Here is a 14,886-nt window from a genome sequence, read left to right as displayed (position 1 = left end):
TTGCTGTCAGGGGCTTATGGTCTGTAACAATGGTAAACTTACGACCGTACAAGTATTTGTGAAACTTCTTGACCCCAAAAATTAATGCCAAAGCTTCCCTTTCAATTTGCGCATAATTACTCTCACTGGCACTGAGAGTGCGTGAAGCAAAAGCAATTGGTCTCTCCTCCCCACTACTTGATACATGAGAGATTACTGCCCCAACTCCATACAGAGAGGCATCACATGCTAGCTTAATCTCCTTAGATATATCATAGTGAACTAACATGGTGGTCTCTACCAATTTGCTCTTACACCCCTTGAATGCTGCATCACATTCTTTTAACCACTTCCAATGGACCTGTTTTTTCAATAGTTCATTCAGTGGATGTAATACTGTAGCCAAATTTGGTTGGAACTTCCCATAATAGTTTAAAAGATCCAAGAATGAACGAAGTTCAGTGACATTCCTGGGAGTGGGTGCATTTCTGATAGCATCCAGCATTCCCATGGTTGGATGTAAACCATCTTTGTCTACTCTATACCCTAAGTACTCCACTGAGTTTTTAAATAACTCACACTTACGAGCAGACACTCGTACTCCGTGCTTCTCTAGCCGTTTGAGGACTATGTTATTATGAATTTGCCTATTTGGTGCTGAAATTAGTATGTCATCCAAATAACATACTACCCCTTCAATACCTTGCAAAATCTGGTTCATCACCCCCTGGAATATGACAGGGGTGGAAGACACTCCAAACGGTAGCCTATTAAATTGATATAGGCCTACATGAGTATTTATAGTCAAACATGACTTGGACTCCTCATCTAGTTCAAGCTGTAAGTAGGCATTCGTAAGATCCAGTTTTGAGAAGATCTGACCATCTGTCAGTGTTGTGAACAAATCTTCTATATTTGGCAATGTATTGGGGACATTACCCTCTCGAACCTGGTTTACGGTTACCTTATAATCACCACACAATCTTACCTTACCATCGGACTTAGGTACAACAACAATGGGTGTAGTCCAATTACATCGATCTATCTTACAAATAATGTTTTCAGTCTCTAGTCTTTTGAGTTCTTGCTCAACTTTCTCCTTGAGTGCATATGGTACGAAACGTGGCTTGTTGTAAACCGATCTAGCGTCCTTCTGTACCCTGACACTCGCCTTGAAGCCTTGGATCGGACTGCCTGTTTCACAGAACACCTTCTTGATAACATCATCCATTGATGCAAATCTCGTTTCAACATGGAAAATTTCACTCCAATCCAGCTTCAGTGATCTCAACCAATTTCTTCCTAGTAAGGCAGACTTGTCTCCTTTCACTACTATTAGAGGCAAGTTCTGAAATTGATTTTTATATTTCACCAGTATGGTGATACGACCTACCACAGGAATTTTCTCTCCCGAGTAGCCTCGCAGCTCTATCTTGGATTTCTCGAATGGGAAATCACGCAATTTGTCGAGGTTTTGCGACTCCGGTACTACACTCACGGATGCACCCGTGTCGATTTCCATTGGTATCTTGAATCTCGCAATCTCTATGTGGATTTTGATACTTTTTGAATCGCTGTCCGTTAACCTCGTGCTCCTGATGACGTATAACTCTAACATCTACACGTCCTGTTGTTGTTCTTCCATGCTATGTAGTCTCTGAGGATTTCTACTTATAGCTTTGAACGCTGGACTCATAGTTTTAAAAGCTGATTTACCCTTCAGTCGGCATGCCTTTGTAAGATGCCCAGTCTTTCTGCAGAAGAAATACTCTACCATCATGTACGGACAACTTTGAGCAATGTGTTGTCCCAGGCACCTATAGCACGACTTCGATGCTCTTTTAGAATTTCCAGTTTCTGAGACTTTGAGCCCCCACCGTCTTTTACTTTGAACCTGCAGGCGGTTCACCTCAGTTGACTGATGACCGTAAGTATTATGCAGTTCTCGGGAATATTGATCGGCCATGCCCATCGACCTCGCTGTCTGACAAGCAAGCTCAAAAGTCAAGTCATCTGTCTCCAGCTTTGTTAAAATCTCTTTAAGCATTGTGTCCTTTGGCTCGGCAGGCACAAGCAGATTTAGAAAATAGGTGCAGGAGTAGGCCATTCGGCCCTTCGAGCCTGCACCGCCATTCAATGAGTTCATGGCTGAACATGCAACTTCAGTACCCCATTCCTACTTTCTCGCCATACCCCTTGATCCCCCTAGTAGTAAGGACTACATCTAACTCCTTTTTGAATATATTTAGTGAATTGGCCTCAACAACTTCCTGTGGTAGAGAATTTATCAGTGTTTCATACAATGCCGGACCAACTTCCGATAAGAAGATTGCTCTCTTATGTTCCAATATCGCCTAATTCTGGACTGCATTCTCTGGAACTTTGATTATGTTATTTGCAGTGAAAAACATTTCTAGCCGATCCACATACGCTTTAAAACATTCCCGGTCGTGTCTATATTCACCCAAATGTCCCGTTACACCTGCGGGTGCTGTCATTTTAATTTCTAGCTGTTCACACCTCGGATTTTGTAGCTTTTTCATAGAAACATAGAAACATAGAAAATAGGTGCAGGAGTAGGCCATTCGGCCCTTCGAGCCTGCACCACCATTCAATAAGATCATAGCTGAACATGCAATTTCAGTACCCCATTCCTGCTTTCTTGCCATACCCCTTGATCCCCTAGTAGCAAGGACTACATCTAACACCTTTTTGAATATATTTAGTGAATTGGCCTCAACAACTTTCTGTGTTAGAGAATTCCACAGGTTCACCACTCTCTGGGTGAAGAAGTTTCTCCTCATCTCGGTCCTAAATGGCTTACCCTTTCTCCTTGGACTGTGACCCCTGGTTCTGGACTTCCCCAACATTGGGAACATTCTTCCTGCATCTAACCTGTCTAAACCCGTCAGAATTTTAAACGTTTATATGAGGTCCCCTCTCATTCTTCTGAACTCCAGTGAATACAAGCCCAGTTGATCCAGTCTTTTTTAATATGTCAGTCCAGCCATCCCAGGAATCAGTCTGGTGAACCTTCGCTGCACTCCCTCAATAGCAAGAACGTCCTTCCTCAGATTAGGAGACCAAAACTGGACACAGTAGTCCAGGTGAGGCCTCACCAAGGCCCTGTACAACTGCAGTAAGACTGCCCTGCTCCCATATTCAAATCTCCTAGCTATGAAGGCCAAAATACCATTTGCCTTCTTCACCGCCTGCTGTACCTCTATGCCAACTTTCAATGACTGATGAACCATGGCACCCAGGTCTCATTGCACCTCCCCTTTTCCTAATCTGCCGCCATTCAGATAATATTCTGTCTTCGCGTTTTTGTCCCCAAAGTGAATAACCTCACATTTATCCACATTATACTGCATCTGCCATGCATTTGCCCATTCACCAAACCTGTCCAAGTCACCCTGCAGCCTCTTAGCGTCCTCCTCATAGCTCACACCGCCACCCAGTTTAGTGGCATCTGCAAACTTGGAGATATTACACTCAATTCCTTCATCTAAATCATTGATGTATATTGTAAAGAGCTGGGGCCCCAGCACTGAGCCCTGCGGCTCTCCATTGGTCACTGCCTGCCATTCTGAAAAGGACCCGTTTATCCCGACTCTCTGCTTCCTGTCTGCCAACCAGTTCTCTATCCATGTCAGTATATTACCCCCAATACCACGTGCTTTGATTTTGCACACCAATCTCTTGTATGGGACCTTGTCAAAAGCTTTTGAAAGTCCAAATACATCACATCCACTGATTCTTCCTTGTCCATTCTACTAGTTACATCCTCAAAAAATTCCAGAAGATTTGTCAAGCATGATTTCCCCTTCATAAATCCATGCTGACTTGGACCGATCCTGTCACTGCTTTCCAAATGTGCTGCTTTTTCATCCTTAATAATTGATTTCCAACATTTTACCCATTACTGATGTCAGGCTAACCGGTCTATAATTACATGCTTTCTCTCTCCCTCCCTTTTTCAAAAGTGATGTTACATTAGCTACCCTCCAGTCTATAGGAACTGATCCAGAGTTGATCGACTATTGGAAAATGATCACCAATGCATCCACTATTTCTAAGGCCACTTCCTTAAGTACTCTGGGATGCAGTCTATCAGGCCCCGGTGATTTATCGGCCTTCAATCCCATCAATTTCCCTAACACAATTTTCCGCCTAATAAGGATATCCTTCAGTTCCTCCTTCTCACTAAACCCTCAGTCCCCTAGTACTTCCGGAAGGTTATTTGTGTCTTCCTTCGTGAAGACAGAACCAAAGTATTTGTTCAATTGGTCTGCCATTTCTTTGTTCCCCATTACAAATTCACCTGAATCCGACTGCAAGGGACCTACATTTGTCTTCACTTTTTCTCTTCACATATCTATCGAAGCTTTTGCAGTCAGTTTTTATGTTCCCGGCAAGTTCCTTCTCCTACTCTATTTTCCCCTTCTTAATTAAACCCTTTGTCCTCCTCTGCTGAATTCTCAATTTCTCCCAGTCCTCAAGTTTGCTGCTTTTTCTGGCCAATTTATATGCCTCTTCCTTGGATTTAACACTATCCTTAATTTCCCTTGTTAGCCACAGTTGAACCACCTTCCCCGTTTTATTTTATTTTTATTTTTCTTCGTTGCCAATCTTTCCAATTCTTTGTCAGATCATCTTGTCAGATTACAAACGCCAGAGGTCACCTTGCACACATCAAGGATCACTCTGCGCCAATGCTCTTAGCCAAAAGGCCTAGAGCCACTGCACCGTTCCTGGAAGTACTGCAATACCAGGTTCGTGCCATGGAGGTGGATGGGTCAGGCCCCCCACACACCTCCGTGGAGGTGGATGGGTCAAACCACCCCACCCACCTCCTATTTCCAAAAAGCATAGGAGAATCACCTTCCTGATCCAGGGAGAACCACGTTGGGGTCATGGTTACTCCCCTGTCAGGTTAGTTACGCATGTTTTATTTTACTCCAGACAGGGATGTACAATTGCTGAAGTTCATCCATGTGATCTTTAAATGTTTGCCATTTCCTATCCACCGTCAACCCTTTAAGTATCATTTGCCAGTCTATTCTAGCCAATTCACGCCTCAAACCATCGAAGTTACCTTTCTGTAAGATCAGGACCCTAGTTTCTGAATTAATTGTGTCACTCTCCCTCTTAATAAAGAATTCTACCAAGTTATGATTACTCTTCCTCAAGGGGCATCGCACAACAAGATTGTTAATTAGTTCTTTCTCATTATACATCACCCAGTCTAGGATGGCCAGCTCCCTCGTTGGTTCCTCAACATATTGGTCCAGAAAACCATCCCTAATACACTCCAGGAAATCCTCCTCCACCGCATTGCTACCAGTTTCTTTAGCCCAATCAATATGTAGATTAAAGTCACCCATGATAACAGCTGTACCTTTATTGCATGCATCCCTAATTTCTTGTTTGATGCTGTCCCCAACCTCACTACTACTGTTTGGTGCTCTGTACACAATTCCCACGAGTGTTTTCTGCCCCTTGGTATTCCGTAGCTCCACCCATACCAATTCCACATCATTCAAGCTAATGTCCTTTCTTACTATTGCATTAATTTCCTCTTTAACCAGCAATGCCACCCCGCCTCCTTTTCCTTCATGTCTATCCTTCCTAAATGTTGAATACCCCTGGATGTTGAGTTCCCAACCTTGGTCACCCTGGAGCCATGTCGCCGTGATGCCAATTACATCACACCCGTTAACTGCTCTCTGCACAGTTAATTCACCCACTTATTCCGAATACTCTTCGCACTGAGGCACGGAGCCTTCAGGCTTGTCTTTCTAACACACTTTGCCCCTTTAGGATTTTGCTGTAATGTGGCCCTTTTTGCTTTTTGCCTTAGGCTTCTCTGCCCTCCACTTTTACTTTTCTCCTTTCTATCTTTTGCTTCTGCCCCCATTCTACTTCCCTCTGCCTCCCGGCATAGGTTCCCATCCCCCTGCCATATTAGTTTAACTCCTCCCCAACAGCACTAGCAAACTAGCAAACAGCACTAGGACATTGGTTCCTGTCCTGCCCAGGTGCAGATCGTCCGGTTTGTACTGGTCCCACTTCTCCCAGAACCGGTTCCAATGTCCCAGGAATTTGAATCCCTCCCATCTTCACCACTCCTCAAGCCACATATTCATCTGAGCTATCCTGCGATTCCTACTCTGACTAGCACGTGGCACTGGTAGCAATCCTAAGATTACTACTTTTGAGGTCCTACTTTTTAATTTAGCTCCTAGCTCCCTAAATTTGCCTTGTGGACCTCATCCTGTTTTTCACCAATATCGTTGGTACCTATATGCACCACGACAACTGGCTGTTCACCCTCCCTTTTCAGAATGTCCTGCACCCGCTCCGAGACATCCTTGACCCTTGCACCAGGGAGGCAACATACCATCCTGGAGTCTCGGTTGCAGCCACAGAAATGTCTATCTATTTCCCTTACAATTGAATCCCCTATCACTATAGCTCTCCCACTCTTTTTCCTGCCCTCCTGTGCAGCAGAGCCACCCATAGTGCCATGAACTTGGCTGCTGCTGCCCTCCTCTGATGAGTGATCTCCCCCAACAGTACCCAAAGCGGTGTATCTGTTTTGCAGGGGGATGACCGCAGGGGACCCCTGCATTACCTTCCTTGCACTGCTCTTCTTGTTTGTCACCCATTCCCTAACTGGCTGTGGACCCTTTACCCGCGGAGTGATCAACTCACTAAACGTGCTATTCACGTCATTCTCAGCTTCATGGATGCTCCAGAGTGAATCCACCCACAGCTCCAGTGCCACAATGCGGTCCGTCAGGACCTGCAGGCGGATGCACTTCCCGCACACGTAGTCGTCAGGGACACCGGAATCGTCCCTTACTTCCCACATAGTACAAGAGGAGCATAACACGTGTCCGAGCTCTCCTGCCTTGATTTTACCCTTAGATAAACTTAATTTGGCAACAACAATGCTAAAAGGTTACTTACTGATAAAGAAAAAGAACAATTACTTACCAATCACCAGACAATCACTTACCCCCTTGGCTGTGACGTCACCTTTTGATTTCTTGCTACTTCTTTTTTGCCTTCCTGCTGCAGCTGCGCCGGCTGGGCTCTTGTAGGCCTCACCACCCTGCCGCTGCTCGAACTCCCTGACTCCTCCTCGACGGGCCTTTTATAGGCCTCCTCGACCACGAACTCTCGCGTGCTGCTCAAATGTGATATATTCACAGAGCACAGCACACACGGCTTCTAATGTGGCAGTCAGCTCTGTCGGAAGCCTCCGGAACATCCCTGGTTCTGTTTATTATTAACTCTGTAGCTGCAGTACACAATACGTCCACATCCACAGTGTGGCGCTACAAACATTACAAGCTCACAGACATTACAGAGAACGATAACGATTTCTACAATAGGGCATTCCAGGCAAATTTAGTGCTCCGGCTAAATATTAATGTCTAGAACATTGAGTGACCACAGATTTAGCGAGCTGACCTCCAGACCCGAATTGCCAATTTGGACTCCGATTGCATGAATATCTGTGCCATGTGCATTAAACTGTAAAATGTACCCCCTCCGTGCCCATTAGAGTGTAAACTGCTACTGATTTGGAGGCCTACACGCTTATACGAACAATGCATATAAATGATTGGTTTCCCCTTCTGTTCAATCTAGTGATAAGTGAAGTGAAACTGAATGTGCTTTTGTAATATTGTCCTTTAGACTCAGTGGGATGGCCTGACGGGACGCATCACCTTCAATAGAACTGATGGGCTGCGGAAAGATTTCAATTTGGATATTATTAGTCTGAAGGAGGAAGGTTTGGAACAGGTAAACAACAGTGTTCCACTTACTAGCTACATTGGAAATCCCGATCTTGATAAGGATGCATAATTCTTTTGCCGGATAGAAACACTATGCTCCCAGATACATTAAAAACAGTGATCAATGCCGAAAGCTTTGCAACCTTAAAGAAACTCTTGTTTTTGACGGTGTTGAACATCTTTTTTTTGCGGAGAGGAATTTCTTATGTGTGATCTAAGAACACAATGTCCCTTTTTATTATTCACAATGTGCGTGTGTGCGCATTACTTTGATTCAATTGGTAACACTCTCACCTCTAAGTCAGCAGATTGTGGGTTCAAGATCTAAGTTAGTTCTTGAGCACATTATCAAGACTGACGCTCCAGTGCCGTGCTGAGGGAGTACTGCATCATTAAAGGTGATGTCCATTAGATCAAACATTAAATGGAGCCCGGTTTACCACTTTCAGGGGTTCAAGTGGATCCTATTATCCCACGACGCCAGTCAAAGAGCAGAGTCCTAGTCATCAGAATACTCTTGTGGAACCTTGCTGTATGTAAAGTGGCTACTGCATTTGTGTTTCACATGCAATCAAATACTTCAAAGTAATGTATTGTATGGCAAGTGATTTGAGACTTTTCTGAGAGATGTGCTAAATAATTGCATGTCTTTCTGTGTACAGTTTGCATTTCTCTGCTAAAAATGACATAAATTAACCATTTTTGTTCATGATGGATTATTTCTTGATAGTACACACAGGGTGAGAGTTCATGTCTGTTAGCTGGCTCATCAACCTGCAGACAACATACATGGCAGTCTGGTATGCCAAAGGCACTAATAGATTGTTCCTGTGTAACAATGCGGTTTACTCTGCTACTAACTGTGAAATACAAAGCCTTTAGTTCTATTCTTTCCTTAACAGTGCCCCTGATAGCTGTATGTCCGGCAGCATCTGTGAGCGAGGAAGGTAGCATTAACCTTTGACATTGTATGATTCCTTATCGGAAATCCTTCGGGGTCTGATGAAGGAAAATAAAACCTGAAAAGGTAACCCTACTTTCTTCTCTCCACAGATGCTGAGTGCTTCTAGCAGTTTCTGTTTTAGTTTTGGATTTCCAGGGGCTGAAATTGCCCCTTCCGATAAGGTTTCTTGCGGCCACGGGGCGACGCCGATCCTCCGTGGAGGGGCCACCATTTTAGAAATTGCCCTACCTCAGGAGCGGAGTGGAGCGATGTCTGGGACTGCTTCGCCCATTTTCCCGCCACGGTATGCACGCGCCGACCCCTTACCGTCTGGCGGGGACCCCCTCGCGAAATTGCCCCTTACCCGAAATTGCCCCGCGGGAGAGGCCCCGCCGCTGGCCGGTGCCCCGACAGCTTTTTCTGTCAGTGTACTCTGTGTGAAATGGCGGCATGGCCACCCTCTTGGGTACCAGGCCGCCGGCCCGGCCAAAACCCTCCCTGGTGGCCCAGGGGACCTAACTAAATATCTGCAGTTTGCATCGGCTCTCCCCTTTAACTTACGGGGAGAGATGTGGCGACGTGCCAGCGCGATGACATCATCAGCGTGACACTGATGACTGACAGCTCAGGACACTCTGTCCCGCCCCTACTTTCGCCCCTCGAGTGAGGGTCACTGTGCTCTGCTCCCACTTCCGTCCCCAGGATAATCCCTGTTGGAAAAAAAACCCCAGAGGAGCTGAATTTCGCCGAATAGGCCGCTGCACCCAGAACACTTCAAAAATGGTCGGTGCACCCTGATTCCACCGGATGGCAATTTTTACCCCCCAATATTTTGCTTGTTGTCCCTGACAGCTGTCCGGATGAGCATAAAATTCTTGTAGTCACAACTATTGAGTTTCAAAGCGTGCTGGACATTTCCCTGACCAGCAAGCATCCCAAGTAATTGCCTTCATGTGGATTCTTTTTTCAAATAATAGGCTTGATTGACAGCTTTATCCAAGTTGAAGGTTTGCGAGAGGAGCGGGGCTATGATGGAACTCTTGATTGTGGGTTTATATTTAGCAACCCATGTTCAGTCTGAGTCAGCCAGAGGTACAGGTTCTGTGGTAACAGATAGCCTCAAAAAGTGACACTTTTATTGGTGGTGGTGGGGGCTGTGGGTTACTGCACAATGAACACCGTTGTTATTTTTGACATTTCAAGCACAGTACAATTTGTAAATACTGTAGCTATCCGTAGTCCCATGCTCTATAATTCCCTCCCTAAGCCCCCTCCACTTCCTTCTCTTTTTTTATTAAAACCTGCCTCTTTGACAAGGATTCTGGTCATGCTTCCATTCCTTTCCCTGGCCACTGTCTGTCTGAGGCTGAACCAGACTGTCTGTCTGAGGCTGAACCAGACTGTTCGCAACCTTGGCGTCCTGTTTCACTGAGCGGAGATTCCGACCCCATATCGTCTCCATCACCAAGACCACCTTTGTAACCTCGCCCGTCTCTACTCGGCCTCAGCACATTTTCTGCTGAAATTTACATCCAAGCCTTTGTTATCTCTTGGCTCGCCGAGAGCATGCAGAAGCCAAGCGCAAGCAGCGGAAGGAGCATGCGGCAAACCAGTCCAACCCACCCCTTCCTTCAACAACTGTGTGTCCCACCTGTGACAGAGACTGTTCAGTCACCTAAGAACTCACTTTTAGAGTGGAAGCAAGTCTTCCTCGATTTCAAGGGACTGCCTATGATGATGATGATGATCTCTAGGCTCAACCATTCCAATGCTCTCCTGGCTGGCCTCCCACCTTGCACACTCCATAAACATGAACTCATCCAAAACTTTGCTGCCCATATCCTAACTCGCACCAAGTCCCTTTCACCAATCACCACTGTGCTCGCTCACTTACATTGGTGCCCATTCCACAAACACCTCGAAGTTCAAAATTTTCATCTTTCTTTTCAAATCCCTCCATTGCCTCATCCCTCCCTATCTTTGTAACCTCCTCCAGCTCTACAACCCTCCAAGATGTCTGTGCTCCTCCAATTTTTGCCTCATATGCATACCCGATTTTCATCCCTCCACCATTGGTGGCCGTGCATTCAGCTGCCTTCAGCTAACAAGGGAAATTAAGGATAGTGTTAAATCGAAGGAAGAGGCATATAAATTGGCCAGAAAAAGCAGCAAACCTGAGGACTGGGAGAAATTTAGAATTCAGCAGAGGAGGATAAAGGGTTTAATTAGGAGGGGGAAATAGAGTATGAGAGGAAGCTTGCCAGGAACATAAAAACTGACTGCAAAAGCTTCTATAGATATGTGAAGAGAAAAAGATTAGTAAAGACAAATGTAGGTCCCTTGCAGTCAGATTCGGGTGAATTTATAATGGGGAACAAAGAAATGGCAGACCAGTTGAACAACTACTTTGGTTCTGTCTTCATGAAGGAAGACACAAATAACCTTCCGGAAGTATTAGGGGACCGAGGGTCTAGAGAGAAGGAGGAACTGAAGGATATCCTTATTAGGCGGGAAATTGTGTTAGGGAAATTGATGGGATTGAAGGCCGATAAATCCCCAGGGCCTGATAGTCTGTATCCCGGAGTACTTAAGGAAGTGGCCCTAGAAATAGTGGCTGCATTGGTGATCATTTTCCAACAGTCTATCGACTCTGGATCAGTTCCTATAGACTGGAGGGTAGCTAATGTAACACCACTTTTTAAAAATGGAGGGAGAGAGAAAACAGATAATTATAGACCGGTTAGCCTGACATCAGTAGTGGGGAAAATGTTGGAATCAATTATTAAAGATGAAATAGCAGCACATTTGGAAAGCAGTGACAGGATTGGTCCAAGTCAGCATTGATTTATGAAAGGGAAATAATGCTTGACAAATCTTCTGGAATTTTTTGAGGATGTAACTAGCAGAGTGGACAAGGGAAAACCAGTGGATATGGTGTATTTGGACTTTCAAAAGGCCTTTGGCAAGGTCCCACACAAGAGATTGATGTGCAAACTCAAAGCACATGGTATTGGGGGTAATATACTGACGTGGATAGAGAACTGGTTGGCAGACAGGAAGCAGAGAGTCGGGATAAACAGGTCCTTTTCAGAATGGCAGGCAGTGGCTAGTGAGGTGCCACAGGACTCAGTGCTGGGACCCCAGCTCTTTACAATATACATTAATGATTTAGATGAAGGAATTGAGTGTAATATCTCCAAGTTTACAGATGACACTAAACTGAGTGGCGGTGTGGGCTGTGAGGAGGACGCTAAGAGGCTGCAGGGTGACTTTGACAGGTTAGGTGAGTGGGCAAATGCATGGCAGATGCAGTATAATGTGAATAAATGTGAGGTGATCCACTTTGGGGGCAAAAACACGAAGGCAGAATATTATCTGAATGGCGGCAGATTAGGAAAGGGGAGGTGCAACGAGACCTGGGTGTCATGGTTCATCAGTCATTGAAAGTTGGCATACAGGTACAGCTGGTGGTGAAGAAGGCAAATGGTATGTTGGCCTTCATAGCTAGGGGATTTGAGTATAGGTTTTACTGCAGTTGTACAGAGCCTTGGTGAGGCCTCACCTGGACTATTGTGTCCAGTTTTGGTCTCCTAATCTGAGGAAGGATGTTCTTGCTATTGAGGGAGTGCAGCGAAGGTTCACCGGACTGATTTCCGGGATGGCTGGACTGACATATCAGGCGAGACTGGATCAATTGGGCCTTTATACACTTGAGTTTAGAAGGATGAGAGGGGATCTCATAGAAACATATAAGATTCTGACGGGACTGGACAGGTTCGATGCAGGAAGAATGTTCCCGATGTTGGGGAAGTCCAGAACCAGGGGACACAGTCTTAGGATAAGGGGTAGGCCATTTAGGACTGAGATGAGGAGAAACTTGTTCACTCAGAGAGTTGTTAACCTGTGGAATTCCCTACCTCAAAGAGTTGTTGATGCCAGTTCATTGGATATATTTAAGAGGGAGTTAAATATGGCCCTTATGACTAAAGGGATCAAGGGGTATGGAGAGAAAGCTGAAAAGAGGTACTGAGGGAGTGATCAGCCATGATCTTATTGAATGGTGGTGCAGGCTCGAAGGGTCGAATGGCCTACTCCTGCACCTATTTTCTATGGCCCCAAGTTTCCACACGCGCGAAAAAGGCGCCCCTCAGGGCTGGGCGCCTGTTTTTCACGCCGAAAACAGCGCCTGAAAAAGAACGCGGTATTCTCGAGCTTGGAGCTCGATGTCTGCTTGGCGCGGCGCACAGGGGGCAGAGCCTACCACTCGCGCCGATTTTGTATGTAGGAGGGGGCGGGTACAATTTAAATCAGTTTTTTTGGTGCCGGCAACCCTGCGCGTGCGCGTTGAAGCGTTCGCGCACGCGCAGTCTGAAGTAAACATTGGCACTCGGCCATTTTAAAAAGTGCCGCAGAAAAAGTGAAAATTTGTTTATTGAACCCTTGCAAAGATTTGTATTTTAATTTTCTTGATATTTCTGTGTGTGAGGGAGTGCTTTTAGCAGCAATGCTGAATAAATCACCTGCTGAATTAATGTTGGCTCTTTAACCAGTGTTACTGCAGCAACTGTGCATTTTAATTCAGCCTTGACAACTCGTTAGCGTTTCAATCTCTACCACTCATTCTGTAATTAAAGATAGTCTGTGATAAACGAGACACATGCACTTGTTTGAGACTATTCAAATTCTTTGTAGCTGTTCAATTTTTAAATTTTTTTAATAAAACCACATTGCCCTTCCATGATCAGCACTGAGGCTTCTTGCAGCTTTCTCCCTCCCCCTGCCGTCGGTCGGTCCTGACGGCAAACCGCTGCCTGAAAGGCCTGCCTGAAGCACTTTCACACAGGTAGGAACATGGTTTATTTAATCTTTTCTTTGCTTATAAATTTTTATTCAGGTTGGATTTATTTGTATAATATTTGTATAAGTATAACTAAGGATTTATTGTAGAATTTAATGACTTCCCTTCCCCCCCCCTCCCCCCCCCCCACCTCGTTCCCGACGCCTAATTTGTAACCTGCGCCTGATTTTTTAATGTGTAGACAAGGTTTTTTCAAGCGTACAAAAATCTTCACTTGCTCCATTCTAAGTTAGTTTGGAGTACGTTTTCACTGTGGAAACTTTCAAATCAGGCGTCAGTGGCCGGACACGCCCCCTTTTGAAAAAAAAATTCTGTTCAAAAGTGAAACTGTTCTACCTGACTAGAACTGCAGAAAACTTAAATGTGGAGAATTCCGATTTCTAAGATACTCCGTTCTCCACCAGTTGCTCCTAAAAATCAGGAGCAAATCATGTAGAAACTTGGGGCCTATGTTTCTATGTTTCTATGCCGAGGCCCGAAGCTCTGTAATTCCCTCGCTCAACCTCTCCCCCTCGCTACTTCTCTTTCCTCCTTTAAGACGCTCCTTAAAACCTACCTTTTTGACCAAGCCTTTGGTCATATGCCCTAATATCTCCTTATGTAATTCGGTGTCAAACTTTGTTTGATAACACTTCTGTAAAGCACCTTGGGGTATTTTGCTATGTTAAAGGCGCTATTTAAATGCAAGTTGTTCTTTCAGCATTCTGAAGGGACTGTTCCTTCCATGACACCCTGGTCCACTCCACAATCACCCCCAACACCCCCTCCCTTTCCCATGTCAACTTCCCATGCAAACGCGGGAGATACAACACTTGCCCTTTTACCTCCTCCCTTCCCACTGTCCAGGGCCCCAAACACTCCTTCCAGGTGAAACAGTGATTTACTTATACTTCTTGTAATTTAGTATATGCTATTCGCTGCTCAAAATGTATTGGGGAGACCAAACACAGATTGGGTGACCGCTTTGCGGAACACCTCCGTTCAGTCACTAAACGTGACCCCACGGTTCCGGTCACCTGTCACTTTAATTCTCTGCTCCATTTCCATTCTGACCTCTCCATCCTTGGCCTCCTGCACTGTTCCACTGAAGCTCAATGTAAGTTTGAAGAACAGCACCTCATCTTTCAATTTATACATTGTACAGCCTTCTGTATGCAACATTGAATTCAACAATTTCTGATCATAACCTCTCCCCCCATTTGTTCAGATGGCAGCTGTGGATGATTCTGTTATTCCCATCTACACCGCTTCTTGACTCATCTTTTCTTCCTTTACTTGTCCCAATACCAACTATT

The 14,886-nt window shown here is 45.1% G+C and overlaps 1 protein-coding gene across 4 annotated transcripts in view; it reads left to right on the top strand.

Moving 5' to 3' along the window:
- Positions 1-14,886, top strand: part of LOC139276000 (glutamate receptor ionotropic, kainate 1) — a 519,919-nt gene that overhangs the window by 388,535 nt on the left and 116,498 nt on the right. For all 4 annotated transcript variants that reach the window (XM_070893316.1, XM_070893319.1, XM_070893320.1 and 1 more), the window contains one exon: positions 7,690-7,797. In XM_070893316.1, the coding sequence (XP_070749417.1) occupies positions 7,690-7,797 (108 nt within the window). The remainder of the gene's footprint in view (positions 1-7,689; positions 7,798-14,886) is intronic.

Source organism: Pristiophorus japonicus, chromosome 11 (assembly GCF_044704955.1).
Source record: "Pristiophorus japonicus isolate sPriJap1 chromosome 11, sPriJap1.hap1, whole genome shotgun sequence".
NCBI classification, from domain to species: Eukaryota; Metazoa; Chordata; class Chondrichthyes; family Pristiophoridae; genus Pristiophorus; species Pristiophorus japonicus.
Note: the sequence above shows the minus strand (reverse complement) of the source record. Positions and strands in the feature narration are given on the sequence as shown.